Source organism: Onychostruthus taczanowskii, unplaced genomic scaffold (assembly GCF_017590055.1).
Source record: "Onychostruthus taczanowskii isolate IOZ18803 unplaced genomic scaffold, ASM1759005v1 scaffold117, whole genome shotgun sequence".
Taxonomy (NCBI): Eukaryota; Metazoa; Chordata; class Aves; order Passeriformes; family Passeridae; genus Onychostruthus; species Onychostruthus taczanowskii.
Window position 1 is genome coordinate 160879 of NW_024498318.1, and position 24615 is coordinate 185493.

General features: G+C 63.2%; 1 protein-coding gene across 1 annotated transcript; it reads left to right on the top strand.

Annotated features, from left to right (window-relative positions):
* The first annotated feature begins 146 nt into the window (after positions 1-146).
* On the top strand, positions 147-21125 carry LOC121348265 (transcription factor COE4-like). The gene is made up of 16 exons (XM_041427589.1): positions 147-277; positions 4596-4752; positions 5017-5080; positions 5172-5227; positions 5756-5829; positions 6323-6391; positions 11877-11958; positions 13971-14088; positions 15786-15919; positions 16027-16123; positions 17138-17226; positions 17799-17864; positions 18514-18655; positions 19403-19582; positions 20181-20372; positions 21003-21125. Exons 1-16 carry the CDS (start codon positions 147-149, stop codon positions 21071-21073), a joined length of 1722 nt encoding a protein of 573 aa, XP_041283523.1. The 3' UTR covers positions 21074-21125.
* The last annotated feature ends 3490 nt before the right edge of the window (positions 21126-24615 follow it).

Below are 24615 nucleotides of genomic sequence, written 5' to 3' on the forward strand. Positions count from 1 at the left end.
CCCCCTCCCTCTCCCCCTCCCTCTCTCCCTCCCTCCCTCCGCAGATGCCGCTTCCCCGGCGGCCGGGACGGCGGCCCCCGGCACCTGCCCGGTGCTGAGCCCGGGGCTGGGGGGGGGGTTCCGGGGGTCCCCCTGAGCCCCCGGTCATGTTCTCGGTGCAGGAGGCGCTGCCCCGGGGGGGGGTCCCCATGAAGGAGGAGCCGCTGAGCGCGGGGCTTCCCGCCGGCCGCTGGCTGCAGGGCACCGGCATCCTGGACGCCAGCACGGCGGCGCAGAGGTAAGGGGACAGCCTGGGGACAGCCTGGGGACAGCCTGGGGACAGCTTTGGGGCACTCTGGGCACAGCTTTGGGACAGATTTGGGGCACTCTGGGGACAGCCCGGTGGCTCCGGGGGCTGCGGGATGGATGCAACCCGAGCTCCGCGGGCATCCCCAGGTCGGTGGGCACCGCGGGTTCCACGGGAGTTCCAGGGGCTGGAGGTGTGCCAGGGGCTGTGGGCATTCCAGGTTCCAGGAAGACAGCTTTGGGGCACTCTGGGCACGGCTTTGGGACAGATTTGGGGCACTCTGGGGACAGCCCGGTGGCTCCGGGGGCTGCGGGATGGATGCAACCCGAGCTCCGCGGGCATCCCCAGGTCGGTGGGCACCGCGGGTTCCACGGGAATTCCAGGGGCTGGAGGTGTGCCAGGGGCTGTGGGCATTCCAGGTTCCAGGAGCGGTGGGCATCCCGGTTTTCGTGGGTATCCCGGGGGTTCTGGGCATTCCAGAGGCTCTGGACATCTTGGGCTCCTCGGGTATCCCAGCTTCCGTGGGTATCCCAGGGCTGTGGATGTGCCAGGCTCCGTGGGCATCCCAGATTCCAGGGGCATCCCAGGCTTTGCCGATATCCCAAATTCCAGGGGCATCTCGGGCTTTGCTGCCCTTCTGGGCACTGCGGGCATTCCATGGGCTGTGAGCATCCTGGGCTCTGGGAGTGTCCTGGGATCCATGGGAATTCTGGGTCCTGTGGGCATCCTGGGCATCAACTGTGGGAATTCCAGGATATTCCATGCCCCGTGGGCATCCTGGGCACTGTGGGCATTCCTGGTTCCGTGGGCATTCCGGTGCCCTGGGTCCCACGGGCATCCCAAGGTGTGCCCCCCATTTTCCCTGGCATTCCTTGGGCCTCTGGATCCCCTATCCCGGTGCCCTGGGCATCCCGGGATCCATGTGGGTTTCAGCTGCCAGGGGTTTGTGCCAACGGGAATGGGGTCTGTGCCCATCCCTGCCTTTTCCAGGGGGCTCAAATCCTATTCCCTGCCCTCCTGGAGGGCTCAAATCCCATTCCTGCCTTTTCCAGGACTCAAATCCCATTCCCTGCCCTTTTGTGGGGGCTCAAATCCCATTCCCTGCTTTTTCTGGGGTCCTCAAATCCCATTCCTTGCCCTTTTGAGGGACTCAAATCCCACTCCCTGCCCTCCTGGGAATTCAAATCCCATTCCCTGCCCTCCCTCAGTGTCCCCTCTCCCCTGTCCCTCTCTCCTGACTGTGCCCAGAGGGGTCAGTGCCACCCCTGTCCTGCTGTCCCCTCTGCCGGGTTTGGGGTGTCCCTAAGGGGTCATGGTGTCTCCCTGGGGTCTCCCCAAAACTTTGGGATGCTGGAAAACCTCAGGGAACTCCCCCACACCCCAAAGGGACCCCAGCGCGGTGACAGCCACCCCCAGGGGTGACAATGTGACACAGCCGAGGGACAGCAGTGCCAGGCTGGGGTCCCAGGGAGGAGCTGGCCTTGTCCCTGTGTCCCCAAAAACTCCCCGGGACCCCTGCAAGGGGACAGAGGGACACACCCGGGGCTGGCAGAGGTGGCCGGGATGTGTCACCGACAGTTTGGGGTGTCCCCTCCCTGTGCCACCCTGCTGGCAGTGCCACGCGTGGGGACACCTGGCTGGGGGAGGAGGCGTGTTACCCTCACCCCACGAACACCAGCGTCCCCCTCGCGTGTCCCCACGGCCACCGCAGTGTCCCCAAGGGGCTGGCACTGAGTCCCTGCTCTGTGGGGTGGCACCGGGACCCTCCAAACCTCCCGTCCCGCGGTGTCCCCAAAGGCTTGGCACCGAGCTCCGGGGTCCCCCTGCCGGTCCGGGGTGTCCCCGCGGTGTCCCCGCGGTGGGGTGGGGTCCCCACGCCCCCCGACCCCCCGGAGCCGCCTCAGGGCCGTGCCCGGGGCCGCCGCCGCTTTCCTGGAAGCGCCGGGGCCGCGGCTGCTTGGAAATGCTTGATTGCCTTTAATAATTAATTAACGCGGCGGGCGGGGCTGGCAGCGCGGGGGGGGACACGGCGGGGGACAGCGGCGACAGCCAGAGCCACCCCCCGCGTGTCACCGAGGCCATTTGGGGGGCGCGGAGGGGAATTTTTTGGGGTTGGAGGGAGCGGCGGGCGCCGCTGTCCCGTTGTAGGGGGGGACAGCGAGGGGACAGAGGTGTCCCCGCGGGGGTGGGACCCTGAGAGCAAAGCCACCAGCGCGGGGAGGGGACAAGGGACACTCCGCGGTGTCCACGGCAGCTGTGGGGACATGATGTGACACGTTTGTGGTGGCCGCGCACAGGTATTGTCACCTCGCCAGGTGTGGCCCCACGGGTGTCCCCGGGGACAATTTGGGACCCCGCGAGTGACCCTAGGGACAGTTTGGGACCCCGGGGAGCAGCTGAGGAAGCTTGTCCTCGGAGAAATGTCCCCAGAGTGTCGCCAAGGTCCCCAGGGCTGGGTTCGCGTGTGGCCCCGGCTGTGGCGGGGGTGACACCGAGGGGACAGGGGCCACCAGCGGGGTGGCGACACGGTGACAGTGACGGGGACCGTGCTGGAGCCATCGTCCCTGAAGTGGCTGTGCTGTCGCCGTCCTGTCACCGCGGGTGTCGGGGCAGGGACAGCAGCGGGTGACAGCGGCGGGCCCAGAGGTGGCACTGAGGGAATGGCTTGGGCGGGGAGGGCTCAGGGATGTCCTCCCTGTCCCCTTCTGTCCCCTCGTGTCCCCGATGCCAGGGGCAGGATGTCCCCATGTGTGTCCCCTACCCTGGACAGGGAGGGGGTGCTGGGTGTCCCCCTCGTGGGGTGCTGGGGACAGGCTGGGGGCCCTGGGGACAGGCTGGGGGCCCTGGGGACATGGTGCTGTAGATTTTGGGGTCCCAGGCCAGGGTGCTGGGGATCCCAAGGACTGGATTTTGGGATTTTGGGATTCTGGGAGGGGGCTGGGGATTCCAGGGACATCGTGCCGGGGGTCCCGGTGCTGAGTTTTTGGGTGTCCCAATATCGGGGTGCTGGGGGTCCCCGGGATGGGGCGCTGGCGTCCCATGGAGGAGGTTTTGGGGGGTCCCCGGGAGGGGGTGCTGCGGTTCTGGTGTCACATGGAGAAGATTTTGGGGGTCCCGGTGCTGAATTTCCGGGTGTCCTGGTAATGGGGTGCTGGAGGGTCCTCGTTTTGGGGGTACCCAAAATTGGGGTTCTTGGGGATGGGAATCCTGGTAATGGGGTGCTGGGGTGCCGGTGTCCCGTGGAGGAGATTTTGGGGTTCCTGGTGCTGGGGGTCCCCTGGATGGGGAGCTGGGGGTGCTGGTGTCGCACGGAGGAGATTTTGGGGTTCCCGTTGTTCGGGGTCCCCTGGATGGGCAGCTGGGGGTGCCGGTACTGGGGGTACCCAGGATTGGGGTTCTCGAGGATGGGGATCCCCAGGATGGGGATTTGGGGGTGCTGGTGACCCATGGAGGAGGTTTTGGGGTTCCTGGTAATGGGAATCCCCAGAATTTGGGTTCTCGGAGGTGGGGATCCTGGGGATGGGGTGCTGGGGGTCCCGGGATGGGGTGCTGGGGGCCCCAGTGCTGGGGGTCTCCAGGATGGGGAGCTGGGGGGTCACATGGAGGAGGTTTTGGGGTTCCTGGTAATGGGGTGCTGGGGGTTCCCCGGGGTGGGGGAGTGGGGGTCCCAGTCCTGGTAATGGGGTGCTGCGGGTCCCCGTGCCAGAGTGTTGGGGGCTCCCAGTGTTGGGGGTGCCAAGGATTGGGGTTCTCGAGGATGGGGATCACCCGGAACAGGTAGCTGGGGGTCCCAGGATGGGGTGCTGGGGATCCCCAGGTCTCGGGTTCCTGGGGATGGGGTGCTGGGGGTCCCCGGGATGGGACACTGAGGGTCCCCGTCCTGGGGGTCTGCCAGACGGGGTTTGGGGGGGTTCCCGGTGCTGGGGGTCCCCAGGATTTGTTTTTTTGGGGATGAGGATCCCCAGGATTGGGGTTCCCCTTGCTGGGGATCCCCAGGATTTGGGTTCTCGTGGATGAGGATCTCAGGGTTTGGGGTTCCCGGGGTTTGGGGTTCTCAGGGTTTGGAGTTCATGGGGTTTGGGGTTCTCAGAGTTGGAGGTATCCGGGGTTTGGGGTTCTCGGGGTTTGGGGTTCTCAGAGTTGGAGGTATCCAGGGTTTGGGGTTCTTGGGGTTTGGGATTCTCGGGGTTTGGGGTTCCTGGGGTTTGGTGTTCCTGGGGTTTGGGGTTCCTGGGGTTTGGGGTCCCCGTGCCGTGGTGCCAGGGCGCTGGCGCTGTCCCGGCTGTCCCCACACCGTGGCCTGTCGCAGCGGGGTGTCGCTGGCCCGCGCTCACTTCGAGAAGCAGCCGCCGGCCAACCTGCGCAAGTCCAACTTCTTCCACTTCGTGCTGGCCATGTACGACCGCCAGGGCCAGCCCGTGGAGGTGGAGCGCACCTGCTTCATCGACTTCGTGGAGAAGGAGCGGGTGAGAAACCCCCCAAAAAACCACAAAATCACCCCCCAAAAATCCCTGAAACCGCCCCAAAACCCGCGCTCGCAGCGCGTCGGGGCAGCCGCGGTTGAGGCCGGAGCGCGACCCCGAATCGTGGCACGAGTGACCCCAACGCGGGGTGGGGGTGACCGGGAGGGGACAGCGAGTGACCGGGAGGGGACAGCGAGTGACCGGGAGGGGACAGCGAGTGACCGGCTTTCCCCTCACTGTGAATTTTGTCCCCCCAAACCCCTCCAGGAGCAGAACGGGGAGAAAACCAACAACGGGATCCACTACCGGCTGCAGCTGCTCTACAGCAACGGTGGGTGCAGGGTTTGGGGGGCTCCAGGTGGGTTTGGGGTGTCCCCAAGGGGAGGTGACAAGCGGGGTGACCCCCCCGGGTGTCCCCACAGGGCTGCGGACCGAGCAGGATTTGTACGTCCGCCTCATTGACTCCATGTCCAAGCAGGTACCGAGACCCCAAATCCCCCCAAAAATCCCCGCGACCCCACCCGCGGGGAAGGGAGGGGACAGCGAGTGACCGGGAGGGGACAGCGAGTGACCGGCTTTCCCCTCACTGTGAATTTTGTCCCCCCAAACCCCTCCAGGAGCAGAACGGGGAGAAAACCAACAACGGGATCCACTACCGGCTGCAGCTGCTCTACAGCAACGGTGGGTGCAGGGTTTGGGGGGCTCCAGGTGGGTTTGGGGTGTCCCCAAGGGGAGGTGACAAGCGGGGTGACCCCCCCCCGGGTGTCCCCACAGGGCTGCGGACCGAGCAGGATTTGTACGTCCGCCTCATTGACTCCATGTCCAAGCAGGTACCGAGACCCCAAATCCCCCCAAAAATCCCCGCGACCCCACCCGCGGGGAACAGCTGGATGTCGCTGCGGCCACATCTGGCCGGGGGCGGGGAGGTGGCGCAGGTGACAGGGCCCGGGAGCGCCTCCCTGGTGCCACCCCGGTGTCGCGGCTGTCCCCTCGGTGTCCCCTCCAGGCCATCATTTACGAGGGGCAGGACAAGAACCCCGAGATGTGCCGGGTGCTGCTGACGCACGAGATCATGTGCAGGTGGGTGGGGACAGCCGGGGGTGACAGGGGTGTCCCCAAGGTCCCTTCGACCCCGTGTTAATTAACGAGCCGAGCCAACCCCGCTAATTAACCCTGCGACAGGGGACAGGCCACCCCCGGCGTCCCCTCGAGGACCCCCGCTTGTGGTTGGGGACTGCGGGTGGCCCTGCTGTGTCCCCTGGGGGTGACACGGAGCCCCGGCATGGGTCCCCCCCCCCTTCAGAGCCACCCGGAGGTGACACAGAGTCCCCGGGACCCCCAAATCTGTCCCCAGCCCCAAAAAGGGGTGGAAAAGTGACACCCCCGAGTGTCCCCCCCTGCCGTGTCCCTTCCCTGCTGTCCCCTCTGTCCCCACCCCTGAGTGACAGGGCGGTCCGGGGGTGGGACACGGGGACCTGGCGCGTCCCCCGCTGTGTTTGGGGGTCCCTCAGGCCTCGCCGTCCCCGGATGTCACCTGCTGTCCCCTGATGTCACCTGCTGTCCCCGTGTCCAGCCGCTGCTGTGACAAGAAGAGCTGCGGGAACCGCAACGAGACCCCCTCGGACCCCGTCATCATCGACAGGTGCTGGGGACATTGGGGGACACTGGGGACATCGGGGACACTGGGGACATCGGGGACACTGGGGGATTCGGGGGACCTCATGGTGACCTGGAGGGGGTGGCAGCCACCGCGGGTGTCCCCAAGCTTGGGGACGTGCTGCTGCCGAGCCGAGGGACAGCAGAGGGCACTCCGGGTGTCCCCAGGGGGTGACAGCAGTGACAGATGTCACATCAATAATGGAGGTGACACCGGCGCGTTGGGGACATCCCAGGGTGGCCGCGTCCCCGTCCCTGAGGTCCCTCTGTCCCTGTCCCCACCGGGGTCCTCCTGTCTGTTCCGGTGTCACCTCCCTGGTGTCCCCAAGCCAAGCCCGGGGTTGTCACTTGTCCCCTTGTCACTGCCACTGTCCCTGTCCCGCGGGTGTCCTGGGGCTGTCCCCACGATGGCGCTTTTGGGGTCACAGGACCCCCCTGGGATTGGTGTCCCCTTGGGAGGTGACACCCCGATGGCTGGTGGCACTGTCCCAAATGTCCCAAGTGTCCCTGAGTGCCCCCCTCAGCCTCAGGACTTTTGGGGGGTCTTGCAGTGCCAGGCGTGTCCCCAACCCGCCCCAGGGCTTTTGGGGTGTCCCCTGTCCCCATCCCCATCACTTTTGGGGGTCACTCACTTCCAGGATTGTCCCAAACTTGTCCCCTCAACCCCAGGACTTTTGGGGTGTCCCCAGTCCCCTCTCCCTTTTCCCAAGACTTTTGGGGGTCAGGCAGTTCCAGGAGTGTCCCCAAACCCCCGTCCCCACTCCAGTCACTTTTGGGGAGTCACCAGTGCCAGGAGTGTCCCCAACCCGCCCCAGAGCTTTTGGGGTGTCCCCAGTCCCCTGTTCCCACTCCCAGAACTTTTGGGGGACACGCAGGGTCAGGAGCGTCCCAAACCTGTCTTGCCCCAGCCCCAGGACTTTTGGGGTGTCCCCAACCTGCTCCAGGACTTTCGGGGTGCCCCCAACCCCTCTCTCCATCCCTTTTGGGGGGTCATGCTGTTCCAGCATGTCCCCAACCTGTCCCCCCCATCCCCAGAACTTTCGGGGTGTCCCCTGTCCCCATTCACAACACTTTTGGGGTGTTCCCAACCCGCCCCAGGGCTTTTGGGGTGTCTCCATTCACAGCACTTTTATGGCGTCTCCTGTCCCCTTCCCCATCACTTTCGGGGTGTCCCCAGCCCACTCCAGGGTTTTTGGGGTGTCCCCTGTCCCCATCCCCATCACTTTTGGGGGGGTCACCCACTTGCAGGAGTGTCCCCAACCTGCCACAGGACTTTTGGGGTGTCCCCTGTCCCCATCACTTTTGGAATGTCCACTGTCCCCATCCTCGTCACTTTCGGGGTGTCCCCTGTCCCCGTCACTTTCGGGGTGTGCCCAATCCCCTGTCCCCATCACTTTCGGGATGTCCCCTGTCCCCATCCCGTCCCTCTCGGGGTGTCCCCTGTCCCCATCACTTTCGGGGTGTCCCCAGTCTCCTGCACCCCGTCCCTTTCGGGGTGTCCCCTGTCCCCACCCTGTCCCCATCACTCTCGGGGTGTCCCCTGTCCCCATCACTTTCGGGGTGTCCCCAGTCTCCTGTCCCCATCCCCATCTCTTTCGGGGTGTCCCCTGTCCCCATCTCTTTCGGGATGTCCCCTGTCCCTGTCCCCATCACTTTCGGGGTGTCCCCAATCCCCTGTCCCTATCCTCATCTCTTTCGGGGTGTCCCCTGTCCCCACCCCGTCCCTTTCGGGGTGTCCCCTGTCCCCACCCCGTCCCTTTCGGGGTGTCCCCTGTCCCCACCCCGTCCCTTTCGGGGTGTCCCCTGTCCCCACCCCGTCCCTTTCGGGGTGTCCCCTGTCCCCACCCCGTCCCTTTCGGGGTGTCCCCTGTCCCCACCCCGTCCCTTTCGGGGTGTCCCCTGTCCCCACCCCGTCCCTTTCGGGGTGTCCCCTGTCCCCACCCCGTCCCTTTCGGGGTGTCCCCTGTCCCCACCCCGTCCCTTTCGGGGTGTCCCCTGTCCCCACCCCGTCCCTTTCGGGGTGTCCCCTGTCCCCATCCCGTCCCTCTCGGGGTGTCCCCTGTCCCCGTCCCTCCCGGGGGTCACGCAGGGCCAGCCGTGTCCCCAGCCCTCCCGCGGAGCCCCCCCTGTCCCCCGTGTCCCCGTGTCCCCCCCCGGGCCAGCCCCGCTGGTTTGAGAGCGCGCTAAGTGCCCCTCTCGCGGCGTTAATCAAATTACCCGGCAGCGAAAATTGACGCTTCTCATTAATTAGCCACGATTATGCTAATTGCGCATTCAAATTTATGCGCCGCGAGCAGAAGGTGCTCGGCAGCGGCGCCGGGCATTTGCATATTCAATGGTAATTAGCGATGCTAATTAATGCGCCGGCCCCGTATTTTTAACTCGCGGGGGTTCAGCCCCAGCCCCCCTGCCTGGGGCTGGGATTTGGGGGATTTCGGGGGGATTTTGTGGGGTTTTTTGGGGGGGGTTTGGGGTTCTCCCCCGGCCGCGCTGGGCCGGGGATGGCGGGGCTGTTTTCGTTGCGTTTTTGGGGTGTTTTCCCGGCTTTTTTGGGGCGTTTTGCAGCTCCTTCCTTGCCCTGATTGCCACCCGCGGAGCGGGAGTGGGATTATGGGAATGTGGGGAATGGGGGGACCCCTCCCCTTTTCCTGTGCTGTCCCATAAGGTGGGACCCCCTTTTTGTGGGGTTGGGACCCCCTCAGTGTGAGATCCCTTTTTGTGGGGTCCCCCTTTTTTGGGATCCCATTTTTCCATGGGGAGCCCGTCGCTGTGGGACCCCCATTCCATGGGATTTGCTTTTTGTGGGATCCCCTTTTCATGGGATCCCCTCATCCATGGGAACCTTTTTTTTATGGGATCCCCTTTCCCTGGGATCCCCACACCGTGGGGCCTCCTTTCCCAGAATCCCCTTTTTTGTGGGATCCCCTTTCCCTGGGACCCCCTTTCCATGGGATCGTCCCCTCCATGGCAGCTCCTTTTTATGGGATGCCCTCCCCATGAGATCCCTTTTTGTGGGATCCCCTCATCCATGGAATCCCCTGATTTGTAGGATTCCCTTTTCCCTGGGACCCCCCTTTCCATGTAATCCCTTTTTTGTGGGATCCCTGAGATCCTTTTCCCCCGTGACCCTTTTTTTGTGGGATCCCCTCTCCCTGAGACCCCTTTTCCATGGGATCCCCTTTTTCTGGGACCTCCTTTTGTGGGATCACCCTTTTTATGGGATCCCCTTTCCATGTAACCCCTTTTTGCAGGATTCCCCTTTTTTTGTGGGATCCCCCTTTTTGCGGGATCCCCATTTTCTGGGATCTCCTTTCCATGTAACCCCTTTTTATGGGATCCCCTTTCCATGTAACCCCTTTTGTGTGGGATCCCCTTTCCATGTAACCCCTTTTTTGTGGGATCCCCATTCCCTGGGACCCCTTTTTTGTGGGATCTCCTTTCCATGTAACCCCTTTTTGTGGGATCCCCTTTCCCCGGAATCCTCCTCCGTGTCCCCCCCGCCTGACCCGGGGGTGACCCCACTTGGGGTTCCCCAGATGTCCCCAAACCCCCTGTGACCCCGGGGATGGGACAGTGTTCCCAGGGGTGCTGGTGTCACCCCAGCAGGATGGGGATACTGGGATGGGGACAAGAAGGGACACTGGGATGGGGATGGGGACATTGGGATGGGAACAGAGCAGGACAAGGATGGAGACAGCGGGATGGGGATACTGGGACACTGGGATGGGGACAGAATGGGACATTGGGATGCGGACAAGAAGGGACACTGGGATGGGGTTGGAGACACTGGGATGGGGACAGAGTAGGATTGGGATGGTGACAGGGTGGGACACTGGGATGGGGACAGTGGAATGGGGACAGAATGGAGACACCAGGATGGGGATGGGGACATTGGGATGGGGACAGAGCAGGACAGGGATTGGGACAAGAAAGGACAGTGGGATGGGGACAGGATGGGGACATCAGAATTGGGATGGAGACAATGATGGGGTGGTGACAAGAAGGGACAGCGGAACTGAGACAGAATGGGACACTGGGATCGGGACAGGATGGGAACACCAGGATGAGGACAGGATGGGGACACCAGGATGGAGATGGAAACACTGGGATGGGGACAATGGTGACAAGAAAGGACATTGGGATGGCGGCAGAATAGGACATTGGGATGGAGACAACGGATGGGGGCACTGGTATTTGGGGGCACCATGGGGACACGTTTGTCCCCTCTTTTTGGATCCCCTTTCCATGTAACCCCTTTTTTGTGGGATCCCCATTCCCTGGGACCCCTTTTTTGTGGGATCTCCTTTCCATGTAACCCCTTTTTGTGGGATCCCCATTCCCTGGAATCCTCCTCCATGTCCCCCCCACCTGACCCGGGAGTGACTCCACTTGGGGTCCCCCAGATGTCCCCAAACCCCCTGTGACCCCGGGGATGGGACAGTGTTCCCAGGGGTGCTGGTGTCACCCCAGCAGGATGGGGACACTGGGATGGGGACAGAGCAGGACAGGGATGGAGACAGCAGGATGGGGACAAGAAGGGACACTGGGATGGGGGTGGGGACACTGGGATGGGAACAGTGGAACGGGGACAGAATGGAGACACCAGGATGGGGATGGGGACATTGGGATGGGAACAGAGCAGGACAAGGATGGAGACAGCGGGATGGGGATACTGGGACACTGGGATGGGGACAGAATGGGACATTGGGATGCGGACAAGAAGGGACACTGGGATGGGGTTGGAGACACTGGGATGGGGACAGAGTAGGATTGGGATGGTGACAGGGTGGGACACTGGGATGGGGACAGTGGAATGGGGACAGAATGGAGACACCAGGATGGGGATGGGGACATTGGGATGGGGACAGAGCGGGACAGGGATTGGGACAGGATGGGGACACCAGAACTGGGGACACGATGGGGACAGGATGGGGACAGAATGGGGACACCAAGATGCGGATGGGGACACTGGGATGGGGACAATAATGGGGTGGTGACAAGAAGAGACAGCAAAACAGGGACAGGACTGGAACACTGGGATCGGGACAGGCTGGGGACACCAGGATGAGGACAGGATGGGGACAGAATGGAGACACCAGGATGGGGATGGGGACATTGGGATGGGGACAGAGCAGGACAGGGATTGGGACAAGAAAGGACAGTGGGATGGGGACAGGATGGGGACATCAGAATTGGGATGGAGACAATGATGGGGTGGTGACAAGAAGGGACAGCGGAACTGAGACAGAATGGGACACTGGGATCGGGACAGGATGGGAACACCAGGATGAGGACAGGATGGGGACACCAGGATGGTGATGGAAACACTGGGATGGGACAATGGTGACAAGAAAGGACATTGGGATGGCGGCAGAATAGGACATTGGGATGGAGACAACGGATGGGGGCACTGGGATTTGGGGACACCATGGGGACACGTTTGTTCCCTCTTTTTTTCCTCCCCATTCCAGGTTTTTCCTCAAGTTTTTCCTCAAGTGCAACCAGAACTGCCTGAAAAACGCCGGGAACCCGCGGGACATGCGACGCTTCCAGGTGACACTTGGGGACATCACCGAGAGGGTGGAGGGGACACCAGAAAGGGGTGCAGGTGACCCCAGAAAGATTCCCTAAAGGGGTCGAGGATAACTGGGGACTCGATTCCCCCCGACCCCTTTGAAAAATCCCAAATTTACCACCACCCTAAAAAATCTACCACCACCCTATAAGAAACCCCACATTTTGACCCCAAAAAGGAGTTCAGGTGACCCCAAAAAGATTCCCCAAAGGGGTCGAGGATAACTGGGGACTCGATTCCCCCTGACCCCTTTGAAAATCCCGAATTTCCCACCACCCTAAAAAATTTGCCACCACCCTATAAGAAACCCCAAATTTTGACCCCAAAAAGGGGTTCAGGTGACCCCAAAAAGATTCCCCAAAGGGGTCGAGGGGAACTGGGGGCTCGTTTTCCCCCTGTTCGGGGTGAATTGAGTCTCCAGTTCCTCTCGATCCCTTTGAAAATCCCAAATTTCCTGCCACCCTATAAAAGGTGACACTTCCAGGTGGCACCTGGGGACATGATGGAGGGGATCCCAAAAAGGGGTTCAGGCAATCCCAAAAGGATTTCCTAAAGGGCTTGAGGGGAGTTGAGTCCCCAGTTTGCCTCAACCCCTTTGAAAAGTCCCAAATTTCCCACCACTCTAAAAAATCTACCGCCATCCTATAAGAAACCCCACATTTTGACCCCAAAAAGGAGTTCAGGTGACCCCAAAAAGATTTCCCAAAGGGGTCGAGGGGAATTCAGTCCAAGTTCCTCTTGACCACTTTGAAAATCCCAAATTTCCCGCCACCCTAAAAAATCTACCGCCACCCTATAAAAGGTGACACTTTGAGGTGACACTTGGGGACATCACAGATGGGGTGGAGGACACCCCAAAGAGGGGTTCGGGTGACCCCAAAAAGATTTCCCAAAAGGTTTGAGGGAAATCGAGTCCCCAGTTCCCATTGACCCCTTTAAAAAATCCCAAATTTCCCGCCACCCTAAAAAAATCTACCGCCACCCTGAACAAAATCCCAAATTTCGACCCTAAAATGGGGGGTGAGGTGCAGGCGACCCCAAAAAGGGTCCCCAAAGGGGTCGAGGGGAATTGGGGACTCGATTCCCCCTGTTTGGGGGGAATCGAGTCCCCAATTCCCCTCGACCCCTTTAAAAAATCCCAAATTTCCCGCCACCCTAAAAAATCCACCGCCGCCCTATAAAAAACCCCAAATCCGGCCTGAAAACCCCAAAATCTCCGCCCCCCCCTCAGCCCCCCCGGTCGCAGCTGGGTCCTGGCCCCCCCCGAAGTTCATCAGGGCTCGGTAACGAGATGTTAATTATGACATTTCGGTGATTAACGACGCTTGGGGGTGGCTCTAATGTCTTTGGGGTCCCCTGCGGGGAATTTGGGGGACTGGGGGGGACCCTAAAAGGGGTTTGGGGTTCCCTGGGGGTCCCCTGAGTGTCCTGGGGGAAGGAGCTCGGCAGGCTGGGGGTCCCCTGGCAGGGCTGGTGACCCCAGGCTGTGGGGGTCACCCTGGGGCCACCGCTGTGACACCGTGGGGACAGCGCTGCTGGCACCTCCTGTGGTGTGACAGGGATGGGGACATTGTGGGGACACCGTGGGGACAACACAGCTGCCCCCCTGTGGTGTGACAGGGATGGGGACACCGTGGGGACAACACAGGGCTGTGACAGGGATGGGGACATCGTGGGGACACCACATTCAGTGTCCGCACGCTGTGCCATGGCCATGGCAGGGGAGGGGACATCATGGGGACACCACAGGGACACCACACACAGCGTCCCTGTGCTGTGACAGGGATGGGGACACCGTGGGGACACCACACACAGCGTCCCTGTGCTGTGACAGGGATGGGGACACCGTGGGGACACCATGCACGGTGTCCCTGTGCTGTGACAGGGGAGGGGACACCCCTGGGACACTACAGGGACGCCACACCCAGTGCCCCTGCGGTGTGCCAGGCCAGGGGACACGGCGGGGTGACCGTGTCCCTTGTCCCCGCAGGTGGTGGTGTCCACCACGGTGCACGTGGACGGCCACGTCCTGGCCGTGTCCGACAACATGTTCGTCCACAACAACTCCAAGCACGGCCGGCGCGCCCGGCGCCTCGACCCCTCCGAAGGTCAGGGGACACCTGGGGACATTGTGGGGACACGTGTTGAGACCCTGCCAGTGTGGCCTAGCACCCCCCTGGTGGTCTCTGCTGTCCCCACCCTGCTGTCCCCACCCTGCTGTCCCCAGTGTTTGTGCTCGTTCATGGTTGGGTGTCCATGGGTGCCTCCCCGCCTGTGTCACCATGGCCACCTGGGGACACCTGGGCACATCCTGGGGACATGTGTTGGGACCCTGCCAGCCTGGCCTGGCACCTCCCGGGTGATCCCTGTGTCCCCACCCTGCTGTCTCCACTCTGCTGTCCCCAATGTCTGGTGGGCCATCCATGGGTGTCTGTCCCCATCTGTGTCACCGTGGCCACCTTGGGGACATTTTAGGGACATGCTTTGGGACTGTGACAGTGTGGCCTGGCACCCCCCAGGGCGATTCCTGTGTCCCCACCCTGCTGTCCCCACCCTGCTGTCCCCGATGTCTCTGCCCGTCCATGGTTGGGTGTCCATGGGTACCTCCCCACTGTGTCACTGGGGCCACCTGGGGACATCTTGGGGACATGCACTGGGACCCTGCCAGTGTGGCCTGGCATCCCTGGGGCGGTCCCTGTGTCCCCACCCTGCTGTCCCCAATGTCGGGTGGGCCATCCATGGGTGTCTGTCCCCATCCATGTCACCATGGCCACCTTGGGGACAAGTTTTGGGAGTCCCCAGCCTGGCCTGGCACCCCCACGGTGATCCCTGTGTCCCCACCCTGCTGTCCCCACCCTGCTGTCCCCAAATGTCCGTGCCCATCCAGTTTGGGTGTCCGTGGCTGCCTCTGTTTGTCCCCACCCATGTCACCAAGGTCACGTGTGCGTGTCCCCAGCCACGTCCGTGTGGCCACCCGTGATTATCCCCATCTGTGTCTGTCCCCTGTCATGTCCCTGTGGCCCCAGCCATGTCCATGTCCCTGTGTCCCCATGTCCGTCCCAATTTGTGTCCCCATGTCCCCATGTCCCTGTGGCCGCCTGTGTCTGTCCCAGTCCATGTCCCTGTCTGTCCCAGCCCGTGCCCTCATGTCCCCATCGATGTCCATGTCCCCACACCTGTCCCCGTGTCCCCATGCCTGTCCCCACGTCTGTCACAATCCACGCTCATGTCCCCATCCGTATTTGTGTCCCCATGGCAGTCCCCGTGTCCCCACATCTGTCCCACTCCATGTCCCCATGCCTGTCCCAGTCCATGTGCCCATGCCTGTCCCCGTGTCCCCACATGTGTCCCACTCCATGTCCCCATGCCTGTCCCCTCTTCCCTTCCCCCACCCACTGTCCCTGTCCCTGTGTCCCCATGCCTGTCCCCATGTCTGTCCCACTCCATGTCCATGTCCCTATGGCTGTCCCCATGTCCCCATGCCTGTCCCAGTCCATGTCCCCATGCCTATCCCCGTGTCCCCACATGTGTCCCAGTCCATGTCCCCATGCCTGTCCCCTCTTCCCTTCCCCCACCCACTGTCCCTGTCCCTGTGTCCCCATGCCTGTCCCCATGTCTGTCCCACTCCATGTCCATGTCCCTATGGCTGTCCCCATGTCTGTTCCCTCTTCCTTGCCCCCACCCCACCACCCCAAAGCCCCCCTGTTCCTCTGTCCCTGCCATTGCTGTCCCTGCCCTTGCTGCCCCTGTCCCCCCCACCCCTCTGTCCCTGTCCCCTCCCCACGGCTGTCGCTGTCCCCTCCAGCAGCCACCCCCTGCATCAAGGCCATCAGCCCCAGCGAGGGCTGGACCACGGGCGGTGCCACCGTCATCGTCATCGGCGACAACTTCTTCGATGGCCTCCAGGTGCTCTTCGGCACCGTGCTGGTGTGGAGCGAGGTACGGGCAGGCCGGGGGTGGCGCGGGGACACCTCGGGGACACCGCGGGCCGGGCTGAGGCCGTGTCCCCCCCGCAGCTCACCCCCCCCCACGCCATCCGGGCGCAGCCCCCCCCCCGCCACATCCCGGGGGTCGTGGAGGTGACATTGTCCTACAAGGCCAAGCACTTCTGCAAGGGCGCCCCGGGACGCTTCATCTACACCGGTGAGGGACGGGGACAACTGGGGACAGCGGGGTTGGGGTGGGGACACCTGGGATTGAGATGGGGACACCCAGGAATGGGATAGAGTCCACTGGGATTGGGATAGAGACACCTGGGACTGGGATGGGGACATTGGGACTGGGGTGGGGACATTGGGATTGAGATGGGAACACCTGGGAATTGGGTAGAGACTGCTGGGATTGGGATGGGGACACCCGGGGTTGAGATGGATGGGGACATCAGGATCAGGATTGGGATGGGGATACCTGGGAATGGGGTGGGGACATTGGGATTGAAATGGTGACACCTGGGATTGAGATAGGGATGTCCTGGAATTGGGATGTGGACATTGGGATTGGGAGGAGTACACCCAGGAATGGGATGGAGACATCAGGATTGGGATGGGGACATCTGGGAATCGGATAGAGAGTCTTGGGGTTGGGTAGAGACACCTGGGAATGGGGTGGGGATATCAGGATTGGGGTGGGGACACCTGGGAATGGGATGGGGACATTGGGATTGGGGTGGGAACATGGGAATTGGGATAGGGATATCCTGGAATTGGGATGGGTACACCAAGGAATGGGATGGGGACATGAGGATTGAGGTGGGGACACCTGGGAATGGGATGAGGACACCTGGGAATGGGATAGAGAGTCCTGGAATTGGGATAGAGAGTCCTGGGATTGGGATAGAGACCTGGGAAGGGGACACATAACCCCATAAAGGGGTGGAGACCCCCAGGATTGGGATGGAGAGCCCTGGGACTGGGATGGAGACCACGGTGACTGGGACTGGGAGCACTGGAACTGGGACGGGGACACCTGGGATGGTGACAAACACTCGTGGGACTGGGACACAAACACCAGGAAGGGAACACAGATCCCCGGGAGGGGACAGAGCCCCCATGACAGTGACACAGACAGCAAGGACAGTCGCCAGCCCCTTGGGACAGTGTCCTAGCCCCCAGGACATGGTGACAGTGACAGTGACATGGCGGTGTCCCCTGTCCCCAGCCCTGAACGAGCCCACCATCGATTACGGCTTCCAGCGGCTGCAGAAGGTGATCCCGCGGCACCCCGGGGACCCCGAGCGCCTGCCCAAGGTAGGGGACAGCGACACTCCGGGGACAGGAGGGACACCTCGGGACAGGAGGGACACCCCGGGACACGGGGATTCCCTGGCACTGCCCCAGGGGCAAAGGGCAGGGAAGGGGTGACAGTTCTTGTGTCCCCCGGGTCTGGCAGGGAGGGACGGGGGCACTGGGGACACAGAATGGGGACACGGGGGGACCATAGGGAGGACAAAGGGGTGGTCACTGGGGGCACAGAATTGGGGGAGGCAGGAGGGACACAGGGGGTCGTTGGGGACACAGAATGGGGACACAGGGGGTCATTGGGGACACAGAATGGGGACACAGGGTGTCATTGGGGACACAGAATGGGGACACGGGGCGACCATGGGGACACAGAATGGGGGGGTCAGGGGTGGTGATCAGGAGGGACACAGGAGGGACTTTGGGGACACAGAATGGGGACACAGGGGGGACCATGGTGGGGACAAGGGGTGGTCACTGGGGACACAGAATGGGGACACAGGGGGACCATAGGGGGTGGGCTGGGCGTGCAGCACCCCCTGACCCCCCTGTCCCCTCCCCTGTCCCCTCGCTGTCCCCAGGAGGTGCTGCTGAAGCGCGCGGCCGACCTGGTGGAGGCGCTTTATGGGGTCCCCCACAGCAACCAGGTGTGCGGGGACCCCTCTGGGACACACCTGGGACATCCCTGGGACACCCCTGGGAACCCCCCCCTCAGTTCCCCCCATCCTGGGACAACCCCGGGGACCACCCCCCAGTGTCCCCTGGGATCCCCTTGGGGACACCCCTGGGACTGGGACCCACCACCCTGGGACACCCTCGAGTCCCCCCCTGCCACACCTGGAGGGGGTGGGGGGGACAGTCCCCTCCCCAGCCCCCTCGTGGCCCGTGTGTGTCCCGGGAGGTGACATCAGCTGGGACAGTCCCAGCCACCCCTGGCCCATCCTGGGGTCACCTCGGGCTCTGTGGGTGGTGGGGTGACACCAAGGGTGACACCGAGGAGTGGCACTGAGAGGTAATGCCATGGAGCACCATCGAGGGGTGACAATGAGAGGTGACACTGTAGGGTGACATTGTGCTGAAGGGTGACATTGTGGGGTGGCACTGCAGGGTGACATCAAGGGGTGACACTGCGGGGTGGCACCCAGGAGTTACTCTGTGGGGTGGCACCATGCTGGAGGGTGACACTGTGAGGCGACACTACGAGGTGGCACTGCGGAGTGCCACCCAGAGGTGCCACCCAGAGGTGCCACCCAGAGGTGCCACCCTCACTCGGTGACACCACTGCCGTGTCCCCAGGACGTGCTGCTGAAGCGGGCGGCCGACGTGGCCGAGGCGCTCTACAGTGTCCCCAGGGCCCCCGCGCATGTCACTGTCCCCTCCTTCGGCGGGGGACAGCTCGGCCTCGCCATGGGCGACTCCCCGCAGGGCTCCGAACAAGGTGCGCGGTGGCCTCGGGGTGGCAGGAGGGTTTTTGTCCCCTCCCCGGCGGGTGCCACCTGTGGCTGTCCCCTCAGGGCTCTGACCAAGGTGCGAGGTGGCCTCGGGGTGGTGGGAGGGCTTCTGTCCCCTCTCCAGGGGGTGCCACCTGTGGCTGTCCCCTCAGGGCTCCCCATAAGGTGTGTGATGGCATCGAGGTGGCCTCGGGGTGGCGTCTCTCCAGGAGGTGCCACCCATCCCTGTCCCCTCAGGGCTCCCCATAAGGTGTGTGATGGCATCGGGGTGGCCTCGGGGTGGCGGAAGGGCTTCTGTCCCCTCCCCGGCGGGTGCCACACGTCCTTGTCCCCTCAGGGCTCCCCAGAAGGTGCGCGGTGGCCTCGGGGGGTTGTGTCCCCTGTGCGGGCGGTGCCACCGTGTCGCTGTCCCCGCAGGGCTGTGACCAAACTGCGCGGTGTCCAGTGCAGGCAGTGCCATCGTGTCGCTGTCCCCTCGGGGCTGTGACCAAGGTTCAAGGTGGCCTCGGGGTGCGGGAAGGTTTGTGTCCCCTCCCCGGTGGGTGCCACCCGTCCCTGTCCCCTCAGGGTTCTAACCAAGGTGCGCGGTGGCCTCGGGGGGTTGTGTCCCCTCCGTGTCGCTGTCCCCGCAGGGCTGTGACCAAACTGCGCGGTGTCCCCGGGGTCGGGGCGGGGGGGGCCGGAGGGTCTTTGTCCCCTCGGCAGGCGGTGCCACCGTGTCGCTGTCCCCGCAGGGTTCTCGCGCAGCCCCGGGTCGCCCCCGGCGCGGGGGTTCGGCCCCCCGGGCTCGGCCCCCCAGCAGGGCTTTGCCGGGGCCACCGGCGGCTTCGGCGGGGCCACCATGGCCGGGCTGGGGGTCCCCGGGTCCCCTCCGAGCTTCCTGAACGGCTCCACCGCCACCTCCCCCTACGCCAGTGAGTGACACGTCTGGGGACACCCGTGGTGGGGGGGACACGGGTTCGTGGGGGATCCCCAAAGCCGTGTGACAGCCCTGGGGACATTCCTGAAGTCATGGCCCCAGAGTCATTGCGGGGTCTCTGGGGGTCCCCAGAGTTACGGGCCAGCCCTGTGGGGTCCCCAAAGACATGTGACAACCCTGGAGTGTCCCCAAAGCCATGACTGAGGGCAGGAGAGGGAGCGGGGACATGGCCAGCTGAGGTGGGAAGGTCCTGTCCCTGTCCTTGTCCCCATCCCTGTCCTGGCCCATCGTTGTCATTGTCGCTGTCTCTCTCACTGTTCCTGTCCCCATCCCTGTGCCTGTCCCTGTCCTTGACCCAACCCTGTCCCACCCCCGTCCTTGTCCCTGTCTCTGCCTCTCTCCCTGTCCTCATCCTTGTCCCTGGCCCTGTCCCTGTCCCCATCCCTGTCCTTGTCCCTGTCCCTGTCTCTGCCTCTCTCCCTGTCCCTGTCCCCATCCCCATCCCAGCTCCATCCCTGTCCTGTCCCATCCCTGCCCTGTCCCCTCGCGGTGTCCCCTGCCCCCATCCGAGCAGTGTGTGGCTGTCCCCTCAGTCCTGCCCGCCAGTCCCCCTCTGGGCGCCTCGTCCGTCGCTGTCACCTCGGGCCCGGGCACGGCCACCTCGCCCGGTGGCTTCTCCTTCTCTCCGGTGACGATGATCTCGGCCGTGAAGCAGAAGAGCGCCTTCGCCCCCGTGCTGCGGCCACAGGGGTCCCCCCCGCCCGCCTGCGCCAGCGCCCTGCAAGGTCAGGCTGTCCCCAAGGCCACCAAGGCCACCAAGGTCTCTGACAGCCAGCCCCGGGTGGCTCGTGCCCCATGAAGGGTCCCTGGTGTCACCACACTGCTGATGGCCTGTACCTGGGCATGGTTGGGGCTGCCCTGTGCCACCTGTGTCCCTCTCTGTCCCCACTGTCCCCAGGGTCCCTGACATCCGTCCCCAGCCCCATGGAGGGTCCCCAGTGTCGCCTCTCTGGCTCTCTGGTCAGGGCTCTGCTCTGTGCCACCCCTGTTCCCGTCCACCAGTGTCCCCAGGGTCCCCAAGGTCCATGACATCTGTCCCTGGGTGGCGCTGTCCCACAGAGGGACCTCGGTGTCACTGTAATCCTTGGACCTGCCCAATGTCCTGCCCATGGGCGTGGCTGGAGCTGCCCTGTGCCACTCTGGGGCCTGTCCCCCCGTGTCCCCAGTGTCCCCAACACCCAGCCCGAGTCCCCCTTCCCCACGGAGGGTCCCTGATGTCACCACACTCCCTTCCTGATGTCCCTGCCCGTGTGACGCCCATACCCGGGGTTGTCCCATGCCACCCGCGTTCCTGTTCCGCTGTGTCCCCAGTGTCCCCAATGTCCCCCGGCTGACGCTGTCCCTGCCCTGCCCAGACCCGGCTTTCGAGGACTCGGACAAATTCCACGCTCCGGCGCGGCCGCTCCAGGGATTGGCCTATTCCTAAGGAAGGCGTGTCCAGAGGGGCTCCGGACCCCCCATCCCGCCGGGACAAGGACTGGGGACATCCCTGTCCCCTGTGCCCTCCCCTCAGAGCTGGGCGGAGCCGCCATGCAGAGCGGGATGAGGGGACCCGGCCTGCTGATGTCCCCACCCCTGGTGGCCCCGGCCTGGCCCGGCTGAGGGGGGACTTGGGGCAATCCTGGAATGAGCCAAAATTCCTGGGTTCGGCCTCGGGAAGAGGCGGAGAGAGCCAGGAATGGGGCAGAGGAGGGAGCGGGGTGGAGGCGCCGGGATGGGCGGGAGGGGTGGGCCAGGATGGGAGGGATGATTCAAGGTGGGATGGATGATCCAAAATGGGATGGAAGCTCTGGAAAAGGAAGGATGATCCAGGTGCGATGGATGATCCAAGGTAGGATGGATGATCCAGGTGGGATGGATGCTCTGGGATGAGATGGATGTTCCAGGTTGGGATGCGTGATCCAAGGTGAGATGGATGATCCAGGATGGGCTGGATGCTCCAGGTGGGATAGATGCTCCAAGGTTGGATGGATGTTCCAATATGGGATGGATGATCCGGAAAAGGATGATCCGAAGTGGGATGGAACCTCCGGGATGGGTTGGATGATCCAGGGGGATGGATGATCCAAGATGGGATGGATGTTGCAAGGTGGAATGGATGATTCAGGAGGGCTGGATGATCCAGGATGGGATGAAAGCTCTGGAATAGGATGGATGATCCAAGGTGAGAGGGATGATCCAAGATGGGGTGGATGTTCTGGAAAAGGAAGGATGATCCAGGTGGGAGGGATGATCCAAAATGGGATGGATGCCCTGGAACAGGGTGGATATTGAGGATTAGAGGGATGATCCAGGAGGAGATGGATGCTCCTGGGCAGGGGGCATGATCTGGAGTGGGATCGATGGATGGATGGATGGATGGATGGATGATGGATACATGGATGGATGGATGGATGGATGGGTGGAGGGATGGATGGATGGAGGGATGATGGATAGATGGATGGATAGAGGATGGTGGATGGATGGATGGATGATGGATACATGGATGGATGGATGGATACTCCAAGGCAGGAGGGCTGATCTGGGGCAGGACGGACGCTCCCAGGAGAGATGGATCCTCCAAGGTGGGATGGATGCTCCAGGTGGGAATATCCTGGATACCCCAGGACAGGACGGATGCTTCTGTGGGACCCGGCTCCTCCCGCCTTTCCCGGCTCTCTCCCCACTCCAATCCAAAGCCTCACCCACAATTCCAGAATCTGATCCCAGATCCCGGATCTCCGCCCGTCCAGGATCAGGATCCTGATGCCACCCGGGGTGTGGGAACACCGCGGTCCCTGTCCCCTGCCATTAATTATCGCCATTATTATCGATATTAATGATCAGAATTATTTTGACCACAGGGAGGGGGGAGGTCCCTGGGTGTCCCTGGGTGTCCCTGTCCCCTCCCCCAGCCGGGAATTTTGTACATAAAACGGGAAGAATTCCCAACATTCCCCTTTTTCCCCGCTCGGGGGTGGCTCGTGTCCCTCCCCTCCATGTCTGTCCCCTCTCGGTGTCACCGCGTGTCCCCCCCACCCCGGGCTGGGGGGTGACCCTTGGGGACAATGTCCCCCCCTCGCGGAGGTGGCGCAGGGCGTGGCCGGGGGCCCGAGTGGGAATTAAAGACCTCGTGGAAAAGCTGCGACTCCCGGGATTTGTCACCCCCGGGATGGTGACACCGGTGTCACCCGCTGTCCCCACCCCTTGGGGACACAGCAGGGATGTCCCCACGCCCAGCCCCGGCTCATTCCCAACGCCGGAATCCGGGAATGCTCCAGGCGCGGCTCCCGGGAGCTGCCCCAGCCCCGTGTCCCCTCCCCCAGGCCACCCCCGGTCCTCTCCAGCTGCGGTGTCACCTCTTGTCACCTCCCCCCGCCCCCGCGCGCCGGGATGAGCGCAGGAGGAGCTGGAATTAATTGCGTTAATCAAGAAAGGTTAATGAGGAGGTGGCGGTGCCAGCGCGGGCCGGGAGGGGGGGTGGTGGGGTGGCACAGCTGGCACCGGCGGGGGGATGGCGACAGGGAGCGGGGACACCGAGCGGCGACACGGGGCTGGCAGCGCGGCTGGGGACACCGCGTGATCCCCGGGGGGACAGCTGGTGACCCCCGTGGGGACGGGCCACGCGTGCTGGGGATGGGGGTGACACCGTGACCAGCCTGGGGTGGTGGCACCGTGAGTGAGCACGGGTGGCACGGGTGGTGGGGACAGTCACGGGTGTTGGGGACAGTCACAGGTGGTGGGGACATGCAGAGGTGTTGGGGACACACGTGGCACATGTACGGGGACACTCACATGACACATGTTGAGGACACACACAGGTGTTGGGGACAGACACTTGGCACAGGTGGTGGGGACACACTCAGGTGTTGGGGACACGCAAGTGGCACATGCCGTGGGGGCACTCCCAGCTGTTGGGGACATGCACGGGTGGGGGGGACTCTCAATGTCACAGGTGTTGGGGACACATATGTGGCACTTCCCACGGGGACAGTTGACAGGTGGTGAGTTCATGCACAGGCGTTGGGGACATGAGGTGGGGACAGGCAGGTGGCACAGGTGGTGGGGACAGTCACGGGTGTTGGGGACATGCATAAGGTGTGGGGACACCTGGTGGGGACACGCACGTGGCACTGGTGGTGGGAGGACACATGGCACACACTGTGGGGACAGTCACGGGTGTTGGGGACATGCACGTGGCGCAGGTGGTGGGGACACACAGCACATGGGGACACGTGTGGCACATGCCATGGGGACACTCACAGGCGGTGGGGACGTGATGGGGACATGCGCACCTTGGGGACAGGTGGTGGCACTTGTCACAGGGACACTCAGGTGATGGGAACTTGTCCAGGTGCTGGGGACACACGTGGCACACTGTGGGGACAGTCACAGGTGCTGGGGACATGCAGGGGGACATGCACGTGACACAGGCGGTGGGGACACTCGCAGGGCTTGGGGACATGCACCGATGGCCCTTCCCATTCCCGTGGGTGCCCTCGGCTTTGGCCGCTACCAAATCCTGAATTTCTCCCAAATCCCGAATTTTCCCCAAATCCCCAGGTTCCAGTCCTGGCTCTGCAGGGTTTGGGGTCGTGGCTGATCCTGGGATTTGGGGCCAGGAAAAATGGGAAGGGATAAAGCCAATGAGGGAAAAGCGGGAATGAGGGGATGGGATCAGGGGCATATCAGGGAAAAGGGGATCCCAGATTCCAGATCCCATCCAAGTTTGGGGCGGGACTGGGGATCCCAGATTCCGGATCCCATCCCGGTTTGGGGAGGATTGGGGATCCCAGATCCCATCCCAGTTTGGGGCAGGATTGGGGCAGGATCAGGGATCCCAGATCCCAATCCCATCCCGGTTTGGGGCAGGATTGGGGATCCCAGATCCCATCCTTGTTTGGGGTGAGATCAGGGATCCCAGATCCCAAATCCCATCATGGTTTGGGGTGAGATCAGGGATCCCAGATCCCAAATCCCATCATGGTT